At 40.3% G+C, this 24,216-nt stretch overlaps 1 protein-coding gene and 1 long non-coding RNA gene across 3 annotated transcripts in view; one reads left to right on the top strand and one right to left on the bottom strand.

Annotated features, from left to right (window-relative positions):
- Positions 1–24,216, top strand: part of gpc6b (glypican 6b) — a 149,719-nt gene that overhangs the window by 8,014 nt on the left and 117,489 nt on the right. For both annotated transcript variants that reach the window (XM_084362758.1, XM_084362757.1), the window contains exon 2: positions 22,696–22,854. In XM_084362758.1, coding sequence (XP_084218884.1) covers positions 22,696–22,854 — 159 coding nt within the window. The remainder of the gene's footprint in view (positions 1–22,695; positions 22,855–24,216) is intronic.
- LOC311262983 lies at positions 16,115–22,210 on the bottom strand. Its single transcript, XR_014623306.1, has 3 exons — positions 22,157–22,210; positions 17,937–18,048; positions 16,115–16,780 (listed from the first exon to the last, which is right to left on the bottom strand). It is a non-coding gene; the product is annotated as an uncharacterized lncRNA (long non-coding RNA).

Raw genomic sequence — 24,216 nt, 5'->3', positions numbered from 1 at the left:
GAGATAACCGTGCTCAGGCCCGGTTGCGGCCAGAGCAGTGTGAGCGCAGGCCAGCGGGGGACTGGGGAGGAGGGACAATTGTGCACGATACGGAGCAACTGGACCGAGTGTGAGCGTGCCCTTAACCAAATTAGCCTGCTGGACATCCTGCAGGGAGTGGCAATGCAACAGCAAGCAGACGACAAGCTCCTGGATCGTGTCTTTGAACAGTTCTCACATGTTGATCGTCGCACATGGCTTGCCTCTGATCTCTGGCTTTTTGTCAGCAATCTCCAAAAACAGTCGGCGAATGGAAAATCAGGGTCAAAATCCTGAAGCGTGAACTTAGTTTTAGCTGTAGGCTTACAGTATGAACGCCACTGTGCAATATGTAAGAATTTCTGTCAATGTATCATGTATTGACTTTCTGTCAAATTCATACTCAAAACAAATAAGGGCAGCATATCACGAGAGTGACAGCTAACTGCTGCTAACTGTAGCTGCCGTTAGCTTGTTAGCTCAGTTAGCCATGCAGCTAGCTCGGGAGCTCGGGAACCAGGGGAGAGTTAGTGTTTCCACCACTAAACTGGGATGGGCCGGGGCTAGCTGGTTAGCATGCTAACTGTAGTAGATAGCTCTCCAACACATTACATAGACATCATAATGTCAAAACTGCTATTTATTCAAATGTGATAATAGGATGATCCTAATTGATTTTCTTAATGTTTTCAACTAAAATTATAACATATTGCCCCTTTAATAACTGTAATATAATGATGGCCATACATTTCCACATTGCTATACATCCTGCAAACAACTATGTTTAAAAAAAGAAAACAGAATCAGATATACGTTGCGTCTTTCTTTCACTTGCTTCCAAAACCAATGCACAGGCTATCCGGATCAAGATCTTTTCAACAGGAGGTGATGGTGTTGATACCTCTTTTGTCCACAGGGGTCGCCAGAGTCAATAGATTGAAAACTTCTTGTAGCTGCTTTAATGTGAGTGAGAAATACGAAGTTTTCTGGGGCATACCATTGTGAAGCTAATGTGCTGTTGACCTTTAGTCAGAGACGTGTCTACACTGCATTCTACTGACATTTCTTTACACGCACGAGAGGAGCAGGTGTTTTTCATAAAGTATTGATCATATTTTCTTCCATTTTCCTTCATTTCTTACTCGTACAGTATCTGTTCTTTTGGAGGTTTTTTGTTTTGTTTTTTGCTTGAATTCATTAGTTAATATTCACAGCATGTCCATGTCAGTTATACAGCCTTCATGATGCTATTAGTTTTGTTGTCTGACCAGCAGTCCAAAACCCAAGTTATTTGATTCTGTCAGCCTTCAGTCTACGCAACAATTCTGTTTAAGCTCTCAAAAGTTAGATATCTTCAGATGTGAATTTTGACGTGTTTGGGTTTTCTTTTGAAAACTCACGTCTTCGGGGGGCTACTGTTTTTTTAACAGCAGAAGTAGCTTGTGGATAATATTTCTAAACCTTAATCCTGTCTGTGACCCAAACTGTTTATTCTGTTTTTTGGCCTTCAGCAGGGTTTATGTCCAACTCGCTGCTGCTCATAACTCCAATTGCTGTAATGTTAAAACAGCCTGCACTGTTTAAAATCAGATGAGATTCTATTAAAGATTCTGTTTGTTTCGCTAATTCACAGAGCATATTCTATGAAAAAGGAAATCATAATTCATTTTAAGTTACATTTAATTTGCTTCAATATGGCAACAAAGCTTTACAAGCACATGAAAGAGATAGTACTGTAGTCTATTGAGGCTTGACCAAATACTGTAAGCCCAGCATGCGTTGATAAGCAGCTGTTAACATATAGGTTAGTGGAGGAATGATGCTGCGAACACAGCCATGAAGAATTAATGTTTGTGAAAACTCATTTGAGATAAATCGACTGTGAAAAACAAGGAAATGGATTGAAGTGATTCTCCTGAGACGACGTGGCAATAGCTGTTTAATGGTTTAAGAATCATTTGAAATGTGAAAGAATGAGTGCTCACGCTGTCAACCAGAGATTGAATAGATGTTATTTTGATCTATTAGTTCCTGTCAACAACTGTCCAATTAAATTCTAACCTGGAGCCATTGAGAAGGCGCTTTTTTTCATTCCTCACTTAAGAAGCTGGCATAAACACATTTCCACTACCGATCCTGTTTTCTTTTCTTTCTTCCTTGTCTTTAAAATACTTTTGACCAGTATAGACGACATATACATGAGTGCTGCATGCTTGATTTATTACAAAAATAGCATTCAGCTCCTTTCGGTGGGTTACATCTCTCTCTATTTCAACCAAATCAGTCAAAATCTATCTGTTCAAGCTCAAAATGGACTTATTCATGTCCCCACATCGAAGTGGAAGGTAGTTGAGAGGTGTTACTTCTGGATAAATTGTGATATTGACTGTCATATTTTTCTCGCCCGCAAATCCCAAATCATAAAATGCCACCAGAGTTATGTTGTTCTGTGAGATTATCAGATGACTGGTGTTGTTATTCAGACATTTTTGGCACATATCTCTTACTTGATACCTGACTGCCTTGTCTGATTTATTTATTTATTTTTCAGCATTGTTTACACGCTTTCCAGTAGTTGACTTTTTTTTTTTTTTTTTTCACGCCACCCGCTGATCCTCGCTGACTTTCAGAAAACAAATCCTCAGGATCAACGTGCGCTTCTTCATTGACATGTGGATCAAATTTGTAGCTTTTGGCTGTGACGTATAGCTGGTGCTTTTTCCCCGACACCTCATCTGCCTGTCAAAACCTAGCCACCGTGAAACAAAGCCCCCCCTCAAATGCCTCGTTGCTGTCGTTGGATCTATCTTTAGCTACCCGTCTGCCACTCCTGTCTTGTTGACAACGTCTGACTAGACATGATGTGCAACTGGAGAGGATGTTTGCCATTACGCTGCTCCTGAGGACGCTCCGGTGTGGTGTGTCTGAGCGAGCCGTTGTTGTGCAGTTCAGCTGTGTCCTCTTGCTCCCAGTTAAGCACTCTGTTGACCGGAGGACACTTCCACTGTAACAAGGTATCAGGGCTAATAATGGCCAGTGTGGGTAAACTAAGCTGTAAATGCTGAGTGAAAGGTAATGATCAGTGCCGGTCTCAAGGCCCTGCAGGGCTCCAAACAGCCACCAGCTGCTACCTGTAGTGCAATCCTCTGCCATGCTCCACTTAGCAGGCTGACGCAGAAGAGAGTGGCTTGCCTGCTCGCGCCTCGTTCTCAGGGGCTTCTAGGCGTGCTGCCCATGTGGATCGAGTATCCACAACCGGCTCCAAGTGCCTCCACAAGACTTTTTTATTAGATACTCCTCAATAAATATCAAAGCCTAGGCATAGTGCTACATGTGCTGATTATGCCGCGCTTGTCATTCCTAAATGTGCTGCACATAGTGTTAGGGAAATCCATACATTAATCTCAGCTGTAATGATATTGCTGCACCTTGCAGAAGGGTATGGTACATGAATATTCCACGGCTATTACCCTCGAGGTCAAACATGTTGTACTTCTTGGGTTGTATATTTATCTTCTTGGCAAAGATTTATACAAGGATAAGTCCAGTCTTACTGGGTTTTTTTCACATGCAGGCGATTGTCTCACTGTACAATATACAGCAGGGCTGAAACATTTTCTTTATAATATATTTATCTGCTGAATATTTTCTCAATGAATCATTTGGTCTGTTAAAAATAGCAAATACTCCACATCACAATTTTCCAGAGCCCAAGGAGCAAATCTTCATATTTAACACGCTGGAGGTTGGCTTATTGACAGAAACATTCAGATAGCAAAGTTAAGGTGGGCGATGTCTACCGAATTGCAGCCCAGTCTCCAGGATATACTGTCAGCAGTCAGTGTTCCTTCAAACCACAGATGCTGAGGTTGACATTTGTGGCAAACGTGGCAAATCAAGTTCACATTATATGCTTATTAGCTGACTTTCACATTGGGAGGTGGCGTTATTACAGACAACAAGGCGGCCAAAAGGCCAACAGCAGTTTCAGTCACACACCTGGACACCTGGGGATATTTCGAGGCCATTTTTGTGGCGTGAAAGGCGGATGTTTTTTTACGGGAAGTTGGTCCATCTCCGTCTGTGATCACGGTGACCAAAATCTGTATTTTAAGCCAAACTGTGATGTTTTTCTTACCCTAACCAAGTGGTTTTGTGCCTAAACCTAAGAAGAACATAAGCACAGAGAGAGAAACAGAACATTCAACCTAAGCGAAGGTAAAGTTGCAACATAAAGGAATGCCCAGTTTGAACTTATCTGTGGTTTAGCAGAAATGGGTTGCAAATTGGTAAATGATGATGTCCACACTGAGACATCATGATGATGACGATATAGGGGGTTTGGTGGGGCGGGTTCAGGAAGGCTGCCCTGTAGCAGGAAAGTCGACTTGCTCAAGCGAGCAGGGAGAATCATCGCTTCCTCTCGCTGTCGCACTGACGGCAATCTCCAACTGTCTCACTCAGCCGAGAAAACTCTGGCTACAGTCACTAGCGAAGGAAGCGGGCCCCATGCCAGGTTTAAAAGTGTCTTTGTTTCCAGAACAGGTGTCAAAAACTTATTTATGTTTGGTCTCTGAAGCTTGAAACAAATTTGGACCAGGGTGAATGACAATATGGTTGGCAGTCTGCCTCTCCTCGTCGGCTCTGAACACGGTTCACCTGTTGAGTGCACCAGTTTGAACCAGGATGTTGAGTTGGAGACAGGTCTCTGTAAAGATGCGGAAACAACAGTTTTTGGTTGCTGGTTGCTTGAACAGTGTCAGAGAGTCCCATTTGTCCATTTCCGGTGACCAGACATTAGCAAGATATCGTCTCAGTGTCTGCTGCTCTTAATCCAAAGCCTGTGCTTTCTTCTCCAATGCTGATGAAAGTATTTCTGCCATAGGCAATAGGTGTTTCAGCAATTAAGCCCCAAAAGTTTAAAAACAGAAAATGTAGCAAAATTTGAAGGCGCTACCAGTCGCTGCATCTGCATGCACAAACTTTGCCGACGCCATAATTGAAACAAACACACAGATAGCAGAAAAGCAACACTGCTGCTCAGTGTAACCGATCCAAAACAAACTGGACATGGAGACTCAGTGCATTGACCAGAAACAGCTACTTTTTTTTATTATTATTAAAATCCAAAAACTCTAATCAATTGCTAACCCAAATCAAAATTGTTACCGATTAATTATTTGAAGATCAAGTAATCATTGATCTAATTATGTGTTCAGCTCAAGTGGGCTGTAATCACTTTAAACATCCCTGTATGAGAAAAACCCAGAATCATCCTCTTTGAACTCAAAGCAGCAGGTATCAGTTGCAGCTTCAGAGGCAGTTTTATGTTCCAATGTCACAGCGAAGCCTAGTTTTGGGAACGATTGACTTGCAAACAAAATATATTGTTTAGAAAACCTATTCCTCCACAACACTTCCTTCAAAGCCTCTTAAAAATATTTTTCTGCGGTGACAGAGGGCAGTTGTGCATTTATATTTCTCTCCTCAAAGACGTTTTTTTTTACCACCCATTTAAAAATATTTCAATATGAAAAAGCGTACCGTTGAATCAAGCCGTGGCTGTTTTATCATGCACACAGCCTTGCACATGGCATGTTGCAGTGGAATATCTTGACACATTTGGGGGAAAAAAATATAGTGACACATTTGCTAGGAGTATGAAACTGTTCCAACATCTTTATTCCTGTCCTTTTTCCCTTCACGCCGACTCTCCCGAGGATGAAGAATACCATCATACCATTGTACTGTGCTGCTGTTATTGTAGACTGTTTTATGTCAGTGAGAATTCATTTCCTTTTGAACCTGTCCTCATTCACCCAAGGACATATACTCCTCTGTATCAGCATCCCCCAGTTATTTAAAACGCGAGCATGCCTTTCATTATGACTTCTGACATGACCCAAAATGTGATAGGAATAATGTCATTCAGTTGTGATTGATGCAAGCTCTAACTTGAGCGAGAAACTTGGCTATTCTGTACACAAACCCTCTGGAGACGTTATTAAAAGCACGAAGGAAAGACTGTGTGGAATACACAGATTTATAGATCCATACTGATGTTCATATGGATTGCATTTCATCCTCAAGCAGAGCGGCTCCTCAGGATATGATGTAGTTTCCTTGTCGAAGTCTGATTATCCATCAGTTGGGGGGCATGTGTGAGTGTGCTATACAGTCTGAGGGGTGAAAGAGAAAATGTATGAATGTCTACTACACTCAAACTTTGTACATTTAGTACCCTGGATGTCTGAAAGCATATGACATTGAGCTAATATGATGAGTGTTGCATAGAATAGTGATTTACATCCACCTCTGGCTAACCTCTTGAGTTAGATCTAACAAGGAAGTGAAAGGCGTGAGCACACTTCATCTGTTAGGGTCAAATATAATGAGACCCTTACAGTGCACCGTTCCTAGATATGATGCTCATGAAGCCAGAATGCAACTAGCACATGAATTAATTCGTACAGTAATATTATCCACCCACTTACTCCCTCGCAGACGGACTAATTCATTAATTCATCTGGTCGTGCATTTGTTCACACTTAGCCTGCCGAGGCATATGTCCCGAGTTAGCCAGCCTCATTAATTTGCTTCCTCTCTGCTGCCGTAGTGTTTTAAAGTGCAGGCTGCTTTGTGTTTGTGCCCAGGCTGTGGATTTCAGCCGAAATGTCAAACTTTACAACGAGATGTTTATCAGGAATAACTTCCAGTGAAAATCGAAAAGGCGTACGGAAGCTGTCTATATGATGAACAGCAGTAGTGGACTCAGAGAGAGGGGCACTTAACCATGTTTTGTCCACTGGAGGGGCAACCTGGGGGGCACTTGCGCAGCGTTTTTCCAAACATAGGGGCACCAGGGGGGGTAGATTTCCAGATTTCAGATACTTGGACCCTGTTCACTTAAGATTGTTAATAAGTTTTTGTATTTTCACATGTATTTTGGATTGGAAATAAATTAAGTAATTGGTGTGCAGCTGAGCCTGGTCGAAGACCAATCCTGTTAACCATCGGCAAGGCAGGGAATTGGATTATCCAACCTTTTTCTTTTTTCTTGAGCTAAACTAACCTAAGCAACCGTCAAAGGAGCCACTTCATACCAAAGTAAGCGATGCCAAATCGAAAAAAAAAGAAATGGAATCAAATTGCTTAATTTCACTTGTTTTCCATAAAGGTTTTCTTGTTTTTAAGCATTTTCTTCCAGCAAATTACTTTCTTTGCTCAATCAAGGAGGATAAATCCCACATCACCAAGATGAGTGGTGAGAACAGGATGTCTTTTATTACTCAGAAAACCATTTCTTGCAATCTTTTGTTATGGCTGTATCACCCGGAGCACCAGTGAAGCTATCAATCCAAACATTTTCAGAGCTTGGCTAAAGTGAGAGGATGGGATGGCAGATAAAATGCAAGATGGCAACAACAGGGTTTGGTAGGAACGACAGGCAGATACTTGGACCCTGTTTACTTAATAGTCTGGATTCTGACTAATGATGATTAAAACCTAAGATGCCTGATTTTTGTTGACTTAAAATTGACCGAAAATATTGAGGAAGTGACACATTCTGACAAAAAAACACAGACTCTAGATATAAGGAGTATGTTTTTTGGATTGGAAATAAGTGAAATAATTTGTGTGCAGTTCAGCCTGGTTGAAGACCGATCCTGTTAAACAAACCTAAGCAAATGTCAAGGGAGCCACTTCAGACCACAGTAAGCGAAGCAAAATGTAAGAAATGAAAACAAAGTCACTGGTTTTCATTAAGGTTTAATTGTTTTTCACATTTTCTTTCAATAAGTGACTTTATTTGCTAAATGAGGAAGGATAAATCCCAAATCACCAGCATGATTGATGACAACGGGATGTCTTTTATTGGCCAGAAAACCATTTTTTTGCAATCATTTGTCATGTCTGTATCACCTGGAGCACCAGGGAAGCAATAAATCTGATCATTTTCAGAGCTTGGATAAAGTGAGACGATGGGATGGCAGATAAAATGCATGATAGCAACAACAGGGTTTGGTAGGAAAAATAGGCAGATACTTGGACCCTGTTTACTTAATAATCTGGAGGGTGTATTTCTGACTAAATTTTAAGATGTCAAAAGTTTTTGTTGACCTAAAATTGACCCTAAATATTAAGGAAATGTCAAAGTCTGACTGAAACACTGTAGTAAGCGTAGGATTGTGTCTAAAAAAAAAAAAGCTGCCAAAACCTAGATGAATTTGCAGTTGCCTTTTGGTGATGAAATGATGTGACAAGGAAGAAGAAGGAACTGTACTGCACTGACACGAGGAATGCTGATCTCATTAGGGCTGAGTGTGGCTCCGAGTGTGAATCCATAAAAAGTTTGTCAGGGGGAACCATGGGACACAGCAGATGGCAGAGCACATATGCTGTGGGTCTCTTTGGCCAGGTACACTGATGAATACTTCTGAGAGTTGGCCTACCTTTGCGGCTATGCTGTGCTCGGACACTTGAATCTGCAAGCTGATTCATAAGTTGAGCCTTTAAAAGATGTACAAGCCATAACGTCTTCATATAGACTGAAAAGTTATTGCACTAATAGGCTTTTGAGTATTTCTAAAGTAATGTGATAATTTTACTTAAAGGGACATGATTATTTGGTGATTGCATCCCTCCCAGTGTCTCCCACACATAGAATTTACTTGGATGGGCTGCCCAGGTATATTAACGGCCACCAAAGTATATTTGGCGACCCATTTTAGCATTTTTATACTGTTATTCTCTATTTGTCCCAGAGAACCACACCATCCACAATTGGTTAACTAGGTGACAACCTGCCCTCACTCTACCCCCTCTACGAATCACAGATTCACTGCAAGGAAATGAGAAGGAGAATTAAAGACACTCTCTTAGGCTACATCCCTCCTGTACAAGCATTGATTTTGATGTGACCACTCCTATTTAATGTAGGCCTACGTATGCCGTTGTTTCATTCAAGCTTAAAGCGCCCCTGGTTGTTGAGATGCCATTCGGCACCACGTTGATTTTGACAGGCTACGTAATTAAGGACGAGCATCCTCCTTACACATGATGGGAGAGAGAAGCAGAAATGCAAGGCAACTGACTAGCATTCACATTTAATGTTGTAAAATTTTCTCTCTTCATTATATCAAAAGTGGAAATGCTTGCATGGAAAGTTGAGTCTTGTAACTTTCAAACAGACTCTTAGAGAGCCAGGGGTTAGGTGCAAGGCTGCAAGATCTCTAAAAAGGGCAATTAAATGTGACAGACTAGGACCAATTATGTGTTAATGTATGCACTTTTGAAATGATAATTTGCTACACCACTAATTATTGTGATGGGGGTAGCAGAGAAAACTAAGGAGTGTGGATATGAAAGGATCGGTGTGTGGTGTTTAGCAGCATGTAGCGGTGAAGTTGCAGATTGCAACCAGCTGAATACCCCTCACTCAGAGAGGCAGGTCCAGGGGTTCATCACAAACTTAAAGGAGATCTATTACGCGTTTTCGTTTTTTCCTGTCCTTTAGTGTTTTATGTTTTTGTGCATGTAAAAGATCTTGAAAGTTCAAAAAGGTCAAAGTTCGCACCAACAGAAGCTCCTCTGTCCCACAGAAAACATTGCTCCTGAAACGCCCCGTCAGTAGTCCCGCCTTTAATTCTGTGACTTTGTGACATCACACTACGTCACCATGTCACACATTTGAATAATTTATGCCTCGCTGCTAGTTTGGCACGTAAGAATTGATTTAGCACAGCTGTTGTCGTTAGCAGTGCTGGCTCAGGCATGTGTGAGCTGACCAATCAGAGGAGAGTGGGTGTTCAGGAGGACAGGCCCTTAAAGAGACAGGAGCTAAAACAGAGCAATTCAGACAGAGGGGGACACAGTGCTGCAGCACTGGACAGTTTGAGATGTGTTTTTTGAGCATTGAAGCATATAAACCTCTTTACTAAATACCTAAACCTCTAGTAGTGAGCCAAAATAGAATTATGATCCTTAAAACATATGTCTCCTTTAATAAACAAAAACATGAACGCAACAGTGAGTATGGCTAAAAGCAACAGAAAAACTATTTAATTCTATAAAGTATGAATATTATTCCACAAACAACATCCCTCAACTTGCTGCCAGCAGGCAGAAGCTTCACAATTGGAAACCACTTAACCCTGGTGAGCGATGGGGAAAAGAATATTTATATTGTATTTAAAGTGCATAAAATATAATGCTGAAATCTAAAATGGCAGTTATGCATTATAACATGTGAGCACATCTCAGCAGGAAGACTGTAGACTTTAAACATCTCTGCACTGCCTCATCAGCATTGTTAATAAGCCAGCTGATTGACACTCCACTGGCAATTTGATTACAGACAGGGAGGTGACATGAAGTAATTACAACGTATGATGACAGCTTGTATAGGTGTTAATAAACCTCTAAGTGCATGCATAAAACCTCACTCATTAAATCTCAACTTTGCATTTTTCACCATGTGGAAACACTGGTGACATAAAATTAGTATGTATTTTGTCTGCTTTTGTTATTAATATGTTAATGTGAGTTGGAGCTGCTGCTCTATATGCATGTTAAACATGATCTGGTGTCATGGCTCGATGTAAACTGATACATCCTCCTGTTAGAGGACAGGGAATGGGTTAGTACAGTAAAGTAAAGCTGGGGCAAGTCTCCTTGTTTCACCCTCAGAGTCATCTGAATTCAGAATGACTCTCCAAGAGCCAGCTTTGATACAAGGCTATTAGTGGGAAATATTTCCCCCTCAGCAGCTGAAGTGTGGCTTGCTCGGGATCGACTTCAGGTGGAAATCATACTTGGTACCATACCAGCAAAATAAAACAACAAACAGAAACCCCGTCTGCATAAGACTTGGCTCAGTGCAGATCCAGTGAGTAAAGAAACAAGTGATCCCAAAGCTGTCATAAGACATTTATCTGAAGAAGAAAGTCTTTCCACAAACCCTTTCCAACTCTCCTGAGCATTAGCACATCATTCTGTTTTTCTGTTCAAAAGATAGCGAAGCTGACAAAGTTTTGAAACAATAGTACAGCATATTTTAAAGTCTGAAATATGGCAGTGTTTCCCACACATATATTTTACTTGGGTGGTCCGCAAGTTGGGTTTTTTGGCGACTTTCTAAAACTTATTGCTGATGAAGAGAGCAGATAATGTTGCTGGTAGAGAGAAACAGTGAGGAGAGAGAAACAGAAAGGAGAGGCAAGCCAATGTGCATTCATGAAGGTAGACAATTAAAACAACACTATGTAGGATGATTAACGCAGGCTAAGACAGAAAGAAAGAAAGAAAGAAAGAAAGTTGATTTTTGAGTGTCATTCACCCCCAACCCCTTCATATGTCTCAAGATGACAGAAGGAGAGTGAGAAGCATGCCTGAAAATTTTAGCAACGCCAACCAGATGTTTATTGTTTCACCTCTGTCCAAATGCTGCAGCCCTCACAGTAGATCATGTGTTTATGTGTTGTAGTTGTGCAGTAAATGGTAGAAAATACAGCTCTATATCAGCGCCAGTTTTTATTTGGAGAAACTTGCTGAGTTCCATAGAAAAGCTAACAATGGAACTGTATTCAGCCAATTATGTCTGGCAGCGGGCTTAAGTGCAGCACCAGCTCTCATCTCCAACTACTCACAGCACAGCAGACTGTCCCTTTTCACAAAGCCATGAACCAGCAACGTAAACACAACTCCCAGTTCCAAAAAAAAGTTGGGCTGCTGTGTAAAATGGAAGTAAAAACAGAATGCAATCATTTGTAAACAAACTGTGTTTACCAACAATGGTTTCCCAAGCAGTGATATCCTTTATACAATCATGTGTTTCATGCCTTTCCTGGATGCCCCTTTCATACCCAATCATGAAACTATTACCTGTTGCCAATGAACCCGTTTACCTGTAGAACGTTCCAAACAGGTGTATTGGGAGCATTTCACAACTTTCAAAGTGAAAATAAGCATATATTTTAAAAAACAATAAAAAAGTTGATGAGATAAATCATTAAATATAATGTCTTTGTACTGTTTTCAGTCGACATTATGTCAAAAAGGATTAGAAACGCTTAAAAGATTCTGTTTGATTTGTGTTTTGAAAAGCATCCCAACTGGTATCGGGGCTGATTGTCATGAACAAACTGAGCATACAAATCAATGGCAGAGAAGTAGATTATGCCACAGGACTGGTTTGAGAAGTTTCTGTTCCATCACATGCTTTCATCTATTGCGGGGGTGTTACAGGGTGACACTTCTCACTTACCGTGAACATTTTCTGAAGACAAATGTGGTGTTATACTGCTGGGAGATCAACAGCTGGGGAAGCTGGTCGATGAGCTGTATTGCTGGAAAAGCTGTGAGGGAAGAAGCAGCCGAGTGTTAACTGTCAGAACAGGAGTCCTATGTGCGTACTGTATGTGTATAGGGTGTAAAGATATGAATAGAAACAAAAGTGCAAGCACTGTCACCAACTTAGTGTTCGGGGAAATTTAATCTGTAGTTCATTAAAATGGGTTTGTGCCCTTTGGATTTTATTAGTGGACAGGAAGTGAAGTGTCAGTCTAAGAGCCCACACATCTAACTGACATTAGTACTAGCGGAGAGGACGACCGACTGCTGCGTTGCCTCAGGTCTCGGCCAAACATCTGCACTTGAACACACCACAAGGACCAGAGAAAATAAATTTCCATACCAACAGATCGCGGTAGTTTGTATTTGTCATTCAAAAAGTTAAAACAAAAAACTCTGGACTGCAGATATATGAATCGTTTTTGCAGCATTTTACACCACTCTCGCTAATATAGCCGCTTCTAATTGAGAATATGCCTGACAGAAAGTTGCAAATGGCACTGGTGAAGAATCAGAGGTGAAAAAACAAGGAGAAACCACACTACATGGGTGAAAACGTGGATACCACAGCAACAGGCTCAAGGGCTTTTCCATTCCTTTTTTTCCGTTTCTCTTTTTGTGCACCGGATCACTTATCTAGACAGCCAATCAGAGTGATTTCTCTTCAAAAAAGCTGCCAACAATTACCTCCTCTCCTCCTCATCTTCAGCAGCAGCGGTCAGATTTAAACAGCAGCGCGTTGCCACTGCTATTTGCATGTAGGGGAAACACTGTAGTCATGTAAACAACTACAACACTACCCTGGTTCACCGGTCCCAGTCTGAACCACTTGTGCACAGCTCACCACAAGCTAACTAGCTGACGGCAGCTACAGACAGCTGTTAGTCTGGTGGTATTCTGCCCCCTGTTTGTTTTGAGTGTAAATGGTGGCCAATTCTTACATATTGCGCCTTTAAATTGTCACCAAACTGTATGTGGTACAGTTTAGTAACTTATAATGTGCTTGAAATACTGCACTGCTTAAAACACCAAATTATAGCATGTGATTTATGAGCAGTTTAAAATACAGTATACATATAGTAATTTATGAGGTGATAGCAACTCACTACTCACTGTTGAGTACATACAGAGTTTCTAATATTTTTCTCGTAATATTACAGTAACCGTGCGTCTTATCTGCAGTCTCCTCAGATAATGGGTTTAGGTTCAGATTTGCCTGCCGGTCACAGGTGCAGCATCAACAACATTAACATTACTCCAGTATCAAGGAGAGCCCACACCACAACTCCGATTTGATCAAAAACAAGTCTTTACTCTTTAAAACCACAGCAGCGATATATACCATCCTCACTGTAAGATCAGCAGAACAGTTTACAGCCACAAATCCACCACAGTTATCTAGTTGTTTTCTAGTACTGTCACTCTTACAACAACAGAAAAACACACACACAAAAATATTTATTTTCACTTACCTGTCTGTGTGCTCCTCAAAGATACCTGCTGGCTCAACTTCAAGATAATGAAAAACAATGAATTATTCAGTGAACTCCAAACAACAAACTAAACGCAAGTTAATATCCACTTTTAGATGTCCAGAAGACACAAACAAGATTCACAATAAAAGCTCCTTTGTCTACCACATCTGTGAAGCAGATTTCTGTTTTTACGACATTTTGCAATTTAACAGTAGACCTTGAAGTGAAATGAATTTAAAAAACAGGTCAAAAATGTATGTCAAATGCATTTTGCGACTGACTCATTAATATCAAGTTAAAGTAAGTTAAAATTAAAAAAACACTTTTGCTGAGTGTTTTCAACGCAGTCCACAAAAAGAGAAAAAATAAGTCAGGGGGCCCCTTTATAGTGTTGCTTTAATTTCCTCTCAATCAAAAAAATGTTCCCTCCCCATCACTTTTAAAATGACAGCCAGACTGAGAAATAATTGGAAAAACTAAACTGAAAACATGAAATGAAGACAGACAACACCAGGTCAAGTCCCGAGTCAGTGCGTGTCACTTAGACAATAACATTTATTTTTAGAATATAAAATATCCTGCTTCCATTACATTTTTTTGTCACAAGCGATTGATAACCACATTTGAAGGATCATTTATACAAATTTGTGCATGCCGATATATCAATACCTGAATATTTTACCCCCTAAATCCTCATTGGCATCAGCCCCAAACATCGTAGTCCTTAACTTCCTAAGAGAACACGTTATGTGATGTATAGAACAAATACGTACGTTCAAATCCATAAAAATCACAAACAAAATGCAAATTCATTTCAGTTGTACGCTAATAGGAATTCTAGCCTTTGTGGTACTGGCAAAAGGCTGACTGATTCAAAATAATCTGCAGTGCCTGTGTTCATCCTTAAAAAGGAACATATCAACAATTCGGTTCACACATTTGTTTGTAAAGGTTTCTGGACAACAATGGAAGTCCATGACTAAAAAGGACTATACTTTATCAGGCTTCTGCTGCAAGCAAAACTTGTTAGAAGGATCAATTCATTGTAGGTTTCGAACTTTTCATGTCTTTCACAATAAAAGAAGTGTCGAAATAATAACAAATAGTAATGAATGGTAACTAGAAGTAAAATAGGTTAATAAGCTGTAAAATCTTGCATAGTTTCTCTTCGCTCCATCTACTCCATCCTGTATCTTGCTAATGTGTGGTCTGTGTTCCAGTAGATAGATTATCTGTGAGGCCACAGTGCTGTTTTAACCTTGGCTGGGAAGGTCGTGGCTCTTTGCTGAGTGGTGAAGTCCCTTGAAAGCTCCTTCCCATATGTTGATGTACGACAGGCTTATTTTTAAGTGATGTTTTGCTCTGTTGAGACTACTGGAGCACACAGTAGGTTTGTTGTGTCAAGATGGATTTTTTTTTCCCTCCTCTTGACATATCTGATGAAAAGGCTGCACTCCAAATGTGTTTTGCTGCTCGAGGGACTGCCCAGCAGCCAATTCTCTTTATATATATACAGTATATCTATACACCTATATATATATATATATATATATATAGCTGTATTTTAAAGTGTAGATTTAAAGCACTAATTTCAGCTGCTTTTCAGTCAGTGCTGGCCGGATCACTGGAGGGAGTGTGAAGAGTGATTCTTGAATTCTGATCCAAATTTTCCTTATTTAGCCAAACACCTGCAGTGGGTGGTCCAATGAATGCTCCAATTACATATTCGCACTGGCAACACATTCTCACTCCCAACTCTTCAAGATAGTTAGCTCAGTCAGCGGCCTTCAGCCTCAAACTACGACAATCTACTTAGCCCTCTCGTGTCAGTTTTTCACGTGAAGGCTCTTGGCTGTCGAGTTCATCACAGAAACTACTTAGAACGTCTGGTAACACTTATGACTTTTATACTGTTATTAATGTTGTCAGTGGTTAGGTTTTACTTGGTAAGGCGTACAAAAACATCCCCCTTTGTGTTAAAATAACAGCATGTCATGTCAAGTATGTTGTGTCAATTTACACTTCAATTATGACACCCTCACACAGGGGACGTGAACCCTCGTCATCTGTATTGGGAAAGTCCTGCAGATGATCCGACCAAACAACCCAACCACCCCCTCTTTGTACTAGAGAAGCTAGAGGAGAGCTTCCAGAAATGAGGCTAATGGGGGAATTACAGCGTTGACCAGGCTGCTGTATTTGACAAGTTGGGAGTGCGAACGGGCTGGCACTAATGCGTTTCTTTTGGTGGTACATAACCTAAATCTCTCCGTAGATTTGTAAAGTGAGAGATGTTTATTCAATTGATCCTGAAATTTCCTATTGACATGCCATTTCTTATTATCTTGACAGTGATTGAAAACAAACACCCATTGTGAGAATGATGAATCATTTAAAAAGTCATACCATATAGAGAAGACATAAGGCAAGTGTTAGCGTGGTTTAACACCCTCTGTTCCCCTATATCCCTTGAATACCATCACACACAAAGACGCTACTTCACTATACACCATCTTTATACAGTTGATCTGTCTGTTGAAAAAGATTTACATTCAGTTTGCTGACAAGAGAAATAAACCACCGTTTTAGTTACATTTTTACCCAAGCATGTGTTGCTCTAGCCAGCAACAAAAGCATTCTTGTTATGCACAGTAGCAGATGTTTAGCAGGACCCAGAAGCGGACGCCAAGACTGAGGCAGATTGAAGGGTTTTTACTGAAACACACTTTGTATGATGGAGGCAAGTTGAGGCTCTGGAGAATGGCTCCGCTGGTGTAGAGAGAGAGACTCACAGTGGCGCAGGTGGAGGGCTTGAGTGAGTGAGTGAGTGAGTGAGTGAGCTCGGACACTCTGAGGTTAGAGGACACTGGTGACAGAGGTGCTGGAGGCCGGGTCGCGGTGTGGCATGAGCTGGATCCAGAGAAGGTCTTCTCTCACTGGCAAGGAGGAAGAGAGGGGGCAAGATTAGTGACTATCAGAAAACAGTAGAAAACAACAGAGGCTCAAGAAGTACAAGTGTAGCTGGTTGACCATGTACCACGTCTAGTTGATGATATAATATGGCAGCAAGCACAGTGGAGACCAGGGTTCTTAAGCAGGGGCTGATGAATTAAATGCGCTGCAGGTGTGTGAGAGTCAGCAGCTCCGTGCCAATCAGGAAAACCACGCCCAGCCGCCACAAAATCCAAATCATGACAATTCTGTCTGTGTGTCTCAAGGTCCCTAGTGTGCTACACACACACACACACACACACACACACACACACACACACACACACACACACACACACACACACACACACACACACACACAAACATCCCCCAACAAAAACTGCTATACTAACTGAACATCATTAAAATGAAATGATCAGCATTGCAGTTTTCTGTTGTGTTATGTCAGCCAGTATTAAGCTCAATAAAGGACAAACATAAATCACGTTGTTATTGAATGTCCAATTGCTCAAAAAGAGTGTTTTGACTTTTTCATGCCACAAATAATTATTCTACTGGTACAGTTTAAATATATGTACTTATATACTCTCTCTATATATATAAATATATATATATATATATATAAATAAATAAATATATATATATATATATATATATATATATATATATATATATATATATATATATATATATATGATATATGAACCACAGACTTGGACCCAAATGCAGACTCAGACATGGTGTTAAAGGTTCACAATCAGTTCTTTCATGACAACTGAGGTCAGCACACAGGAGATCAATCAGCAAGGCAGAGGGGCACAAAAATTGGCAGGCTAAAGGCAGGGTCAAAACACTCAGGCTCACAAAAACTCACACAAAGGGAATGCTAGGATGCTGTTACTGAACGATGAACTGGCAAGGAAGAGAGGGAACACTGAGACTATATTCAGGGGGAGTGGACACAAGACACAGGTGCGACACATCAGGGCAGGGCAGGTAACCACTAACGAGACAAGAGGTGAGTATCAACATAAAACAGGAAGTACAAGACAATGAAACACGAGGAGACAAAAATGGTAACTAAACTAGCAGGATGAGACCTGACACCCAAAGTTGAAAATTAAGTCATTATAAACTCACCCTCATGGCGATGGGAAGTCAGATGAAGTTTTGCAGTCGACAAAACATTTCTGGAGCTTCACAGCAAAACAGCGTTGCAGCATTCTCCTAAACAACTAAAGTAGATGGGGACCTAAAATATAAAAAGCGTAAAAAAACAAACAAAAAAACATTTATTGGTTCCATACAGCTCCATCCTTTAGTTCCATCCTAAATTGATCTAATATTATTCATACTTTTGGCTGAGTCAACATCAATTATCTGGGCGATCATTATAGAGACATCAAAGCAAACTTCAGAGAACTTATCAGCACCAAAGACCGTTTGGCAGTATGTCTCAGGTAAAGGCTTTATTATCTGTAATTTGGAGCTGAGTATACATTACATAAGTGTTGAATAATAAGTTGTATAAATATCCACAACAGAGTTAGAGTTGACCATCCAAAAAGTGTCTAAAATGCCATCGATTAGCTTACATCAAAGAGGTCGGCTACAGTTAGAAACCGATTTTATAAGCACTCTGTGACTTCAGTGTTTCTAATGTTCATCAAATTGCTCTAAAAGTGATTTCAAGCGATATTGTGCTCGACTGTCGTTGTCTTTATAGTTGTGATGTGGACTTCGCTATTCAGTTGAGTTAGAACGACTTTTCAAACATTATATTCATAGTTAATTTAAGTTAACAGCCCCTCAGTGACGTCTTTTAGACCTTTTAGGACTGCCGGTTCAGCTCCATGGTGCTCTGGAAACACTGGTGTATCATTGTAACAGTGACGTTACAATAACGCCAGCTGTGGGCTGATTAATAGCCATGAACATATACATTATGTCTAAAGTACCTCTCACACTGTAATCATTTTCATTTTTTCACTTTCCCTGTCTATAAAAAGATGTAAAGCAGCCTCACTCATAGACAGCCATAATGCTCTACAGGTACTATGTAATCAAAATAATTCAAGAATCATTGAGGCGGACATTTAATCTTTAATAGGAATTAATGAAAGTGATTTTCTGACAGGTTTGGTTTACTAAATGCTCTTGCCCTTTTGCTGTTTTTAAAAATGCTGCTTCGTTTCCGTGCAGGCGCCAACCTGCACTGCGATTTCGTGCTCATGTCGCATTGTTAGTCACTCAGTATGGTGCGCGCTACGTGAAATCCATTTCTCGTTCTGCTGCTGTGCAATCTATCTGTTGCCGCATGCGGTGAGAATCTTACAGAGGCCATCTGCTTACAGCTGCTCGCCTGATTGGAAGCTTGTGCTCATAGTAGACGAGGTACGTTAGACTGAAATCTGGTTTCATTGTGCTCTGTGTCGGGAAGAAAAATCAGATAGGCCTGTTAATGTGTGTGCAGTTGAAGAAATCACCCATTTAGGTCATATCATGCCATAATCCAGATACGGGAGGCTATAAACACACATGCACGTTGTACGACATGTGACTTACTCTCTTTAAAGAGACAGAACTTAGATTTGTTTTGAGACCGCTGGAAGTCACGTCAGCTCAGTTCATAGCTTGATGGAATCCCAATATTGTTCTCAATCACTCTCTGGTTTTGATGATTTTATCACCTGATTGCGTTTCCATTTCGTTTCCTGTTTTGCTCAGCCTCCCACGGCGTTGTAGGGCTCTTACGGACGTTTGTTTCCGACAAAAGATTTGTGAAAGCACAACTCAGTCAGCAAGTCAACATTTGAGAGCGCACAGATCCGTAAAAGCAGAAACAGATTTGAGTGTGCTATACCGATCATGTGCATTCTTGTTTCTGAGTCTGCTCTTCAAGGTTTTCTCCTGCTGTTTTGCAGCTTTTGACGGCTCGAGATTGCGGGAGATCTCTTACCAGCCATTTTTGACTAGCAAGCTGCAACAGCACAAAAGGAAGAAAGTTTGAATATATTGCTCCTCTGTAAGGAGAGATTGGAAACGACATGACTATTTAGGAGAGCACGTCAGTTACATGTTTTATGTTTATGCCCTGTCATTCATATCATTACTGTGGACATGGATCTGCACTTTAGATCGAAGTTCAGACAAATTATGTTGCCTAGTTTATTTGCACCACACCTTTGAATATCACGCTGGCAGACGTAGCAAGATGGAAACCAGCAGGGAGAGAGAGACTACTTCTATTTTTTTATTTTTTTTTACACAAGTATCTGTACTTCTACTTGAGTAAAGAATGTGTGGACCTTCACTACCTCTGGCCGCAACCCATAATAATTTTATTGTAAGTGTTAGTGTTATTTATTTGACTTAATCACACAGTCGGATCTGATCACATCAACCTCTAACTGCCCCATATCAGGCTCAGCTGTCTGCCCAAAAGGGATGATGAGCCTTATTCATCAATATTTGTCTTGAAACGGTAATAATAATATTCTGTTAAACGTATTCATAAAAATGTTGGGAAAGCGAAAAAGAAAGGCTACATTTGGTTTAGAAAATCTTCCAAGAAATAAAAGTACAGGAGAAGAACACAATGCCGTCACGGCCAGTGTAATGTATAGCTAGTAACTATTTTAGAATTAACAAGTACCACCAGCGATTCATCTGATGGTTGAAAGTCGTCAGTGTCTCAGCATCTGTTCTGAAAGTAGGAGGAAGGGTCAAACATTTTGACCTTCCCTTCCAGTAATGAATTGACCCTGTGCTGTCAGTGTGAGTTTGTGCTCAGTGGATTCAGACTGCTAAGAAATGAATGCGAGCAGCTTTGAGACTCCCTATTGTTGGCTCATATGTATTCACACAATTCATCTTACTTGCTCAAATCTTCTGATATGCTCATGATTCCTGTTGTTCCTTGTACACCGATCTCATTCTGGTCTTACAGATCCATGCATATCCAGATCTGCAGGACTTGCAGACTGAATTGCCCTCAAATCTTTGTACTTTCTAGAAATCTGTCATCGTCACTACACCACAGTAGGTTTTTGACTGTGAAATGAAGAAATGGATGCCATTAAAGACCAGTTCTGCTGTGTCTATGGTTCTTTTTAAATGGCTGCTTGGGAGAAGGGAATGATGTAGATCATTAACTTTAGATTCACCTCAGTATTTCCCCAATGTCATCAATTATGTAATGTGTGGGAGAATATTTTAAAGGAATGTATTATCTGTTCTCCCCACTGATTTGTCTTTGATACCCCCTCATCATCTTCTTATTATCAGACCGAATGAGAAAAGAGAACTTTTCTTCTGTTCTTCTCCTACACAGCATCATGTTAAAGATCCTACAGGAAACAAGCCATTGTTTACTCTGTCCATTTCTATAAAGAGTAAATTACAGTGAAAATGTATTTCTAATTTCCTGGGGGATAAATGGTCCCCGACAAGGTTTTTGTGTCGGTGACAATTTAAATGTCAGTTGGTTTGTGAGCGACTGAGCAACTAATGCTTATGTAGAATGGGAGAAACTATAATTAATTTGCATGTGGTTAATGCACATCTGCTCTGACCTGCTCATTTTGTATGCCGTTTAGTTTAAAAATCTTAAAAATGTTTAATGGGGTATCTAACAAATTGAAGTTACCTTATTCATGCACATTAACTTCACAAAAAGGCTGCAAAAAAAAAAAAAATCACATTTGTGTTTGCCACTGTATTTCATTATTGACTCTTTGTGTTGCCAGAAAAGCCAAAAAGTGAAGTCTAAACACTGTATGTCTATGGTCAGGGGCGGACTCAGGGTGTTTAGGGGGCAGGGGTGAAAAGAAATATAATGGGCATCAGTTGTATGCCGTGCAAAAAGGACACTGAGAGGGAACCTTAGAGGGTATTTTTTTCATGATTTATGCGCTGGAATAGGCGTATTTCAAGAGGAAACAAACCTAAATAGTCAGTTAAATCATTTACACACATTCATTTACACACAGGTGCACACATTCACAGTTCATTCACGGCTCTATGTCAATACTGATTGGTCGACTGAATATGCTAGCTCCATGCAAACAGGAACAGTGCCGATTCTGGTGAAGATGCTAACATTTTGCCCCGGGCGTGAGGCTCTAGCCTCAATCTTTTAGCTTATCATGTACCATATGTAGCTATCAAGAACATATTTAAAACCCATTCTTTGAAAACTAGTCAACTAGCTGAAACACAAAACAAAAATGTTAGCTGGGAAACAGGATTTTCAATCAGCTCAAACTCAATGAAGCTAATGTTAGCTGAATGACCTAGCTAGCTAGCAACAGCTGGTTAAATCTGCTGGTGACAGTTTCAAGTGGCGGCATTGCGATTACCAGGTAGAAATAAGAAGTCTGCTTCTCCTGTCTGAAATCTCAAACCTGTTGTTTTTGATTAGTTAATCTCGGAAGGCATAGCAACAGTTGCTAAGGGGGGTTGAGGCTCAGCAAACAGTCACTTTGAATGCACTGCTGTTAATTAAGACCCGATGCTGGAATTTTAATATCCCTCACTCTTTTCCCGTTGCTGAGAAAGGCTTTGCGGGAGAAAATAAAAGTTAAATACTGTAATCAACCCAAATTATTATGTGCCCAAATGAGACCTGTTGCTGTAAAAGTTTTATTGAATCATTGAGTAATTTTAAGCACCCAACCTGCTGGAGTGAGAGCTCTGGCATTTAGTGCCATTGAATTTCCTGTGAATTTGTCCCCACCTTGTTAGATAAAAAACAAAAATTCAAATGGATGCCAATTTTAACCTACAATAAGGAAGATGTTTAGGATTTCTTGAAGGTTTAGCTTTGTTGAATGTTCTAATTTCTTGTGTATCATGTTTGGTATGGAGCCTAAAACACTGTTTTCTGTCTGATTTGCAGGTGACCATCTCCGTGTATGTCCTCAGGGAAACACATGTTGCACCCAGGAAATGGAGGACACATTTGGTCAACAGAGTAAACAGGACTTTGAGAGTCTTGTTGATGAAATGAGTCACGAACTGAGAAGCACTTTTGTTTCCAGACATAAAAGATTTGATGGTAAGTCTTTTCTTTTGCTTAATGCTTTACGCTGAATATTTTTCCTATTTTGTCTGCTTTTTTCAGCAGTTTTAATGGTCAGTCTGTAGAACAAAATGCTGCAGAAAGGGAAATCAAAGGACTGAGAGTGTATGAGTTAATTTGAAAAGGTTCACTGTTTGTAGTTCTGTAGCTGTCCTCCCTCAAGAGGAGACGAGATGTGAAAATCTCATTAATATGCCTCAGAGTGGAGAACCCTCATGTTGGATTAGACAAACATGGCCTCTTGCACAGCAGATTGACAGCTTGAACAGCAGTACAGAGCCAAATTCTATATTATTAAGGTTGTTTGGTGGTCTTGTGCTGTGTGTGATCTTGTCTCAGCCCCATGGTGACTGTCTTGACCACAACACATCCACTGAGCTCCTGCTATGGAGGGGGGTGCACTCATTACTGAACCCTGCCTCACTCTACCTCTCCACTTCTCCCTCTTGGTATCCTTCTCCGTGGAGTCAGCTCCTTCCAGTTACAGCGTAATGAGAAATGATAATCCCTCCAGCTCCAAATATTACACTTGATGGGAAGCAGCAGCTTATCACTTTGGACAATGGTGAAGGGTGGTGGTGGTGAAAATTGGCGAGCCACCCATCAGCATTGTCAAACAATTTATTAGGAATCTAGCATAAATTAATTAGTTAACACTCAGAAATCTTTCAGATTACTGTACTGTTCTATATACAGTATACATATATAGATACACACACAAACACAGACACACACATTAGATTAGGGAACTCATAGTAATCATTAACTATTTGCTTTTTAGCACGTAGCTTATTGGCTCTTTATTAGCCAATATAATGCCTTATTCTGCATTAGCACCTTCTACAACTAGGAGTTTTCCCTCAAAAACCTCTTTATTTCTGCTTATTGATAGTTAGTGAGTAAGTTGTGTGCATGACTTACACTCTTAAAGTCTATAGTGTTGAATCTGTTGACATATAGAAGCCTGTTGGCAAATTGCAACCCGTAAAATAACCCTTGTGTCACATTGGCTGCTAGAGATGTGAAAAAAGCAAATAGGCCTCTCCAGAGCCAGTGTTTTTTTTTTTTTTTAAATTGTTGTCCTTTCCAGGCAACTATAGCGAAGATCAAAAAATATATGATTTTTATTTTCAGGGGACTATACACGAAAATGTAATTATGAATATTGTGTTCCATTCATGCCAATAGGTCCTCCTAAATCCCCATAAAACTTACACACTGGACCTTTAATATGCTTTAATCAGTACAGGCTTCATATGATGGTAGTACCACAAGAATACTCATTCTCACTTATTAACATTTAATAAATATGGTCTATTTTTATGAAAAAAAGACACA

This window comes from Pagrus pagrus (genome assembly GCF_965226575.1).
Source record: "Pagrus pagrus genome assembly, chromosome: 9".
NCBI classification, from domain to species: Eukaryota; Metazoa; Chordata; class Actinopteri; order Spariformes; family Sparidae; genus Pagrus; species Pagrus pagrus.
Note: the sequence above shows the minus strand (reverse complement) of the source record. Positions and strands in the feature narration are given on the sequence as shown.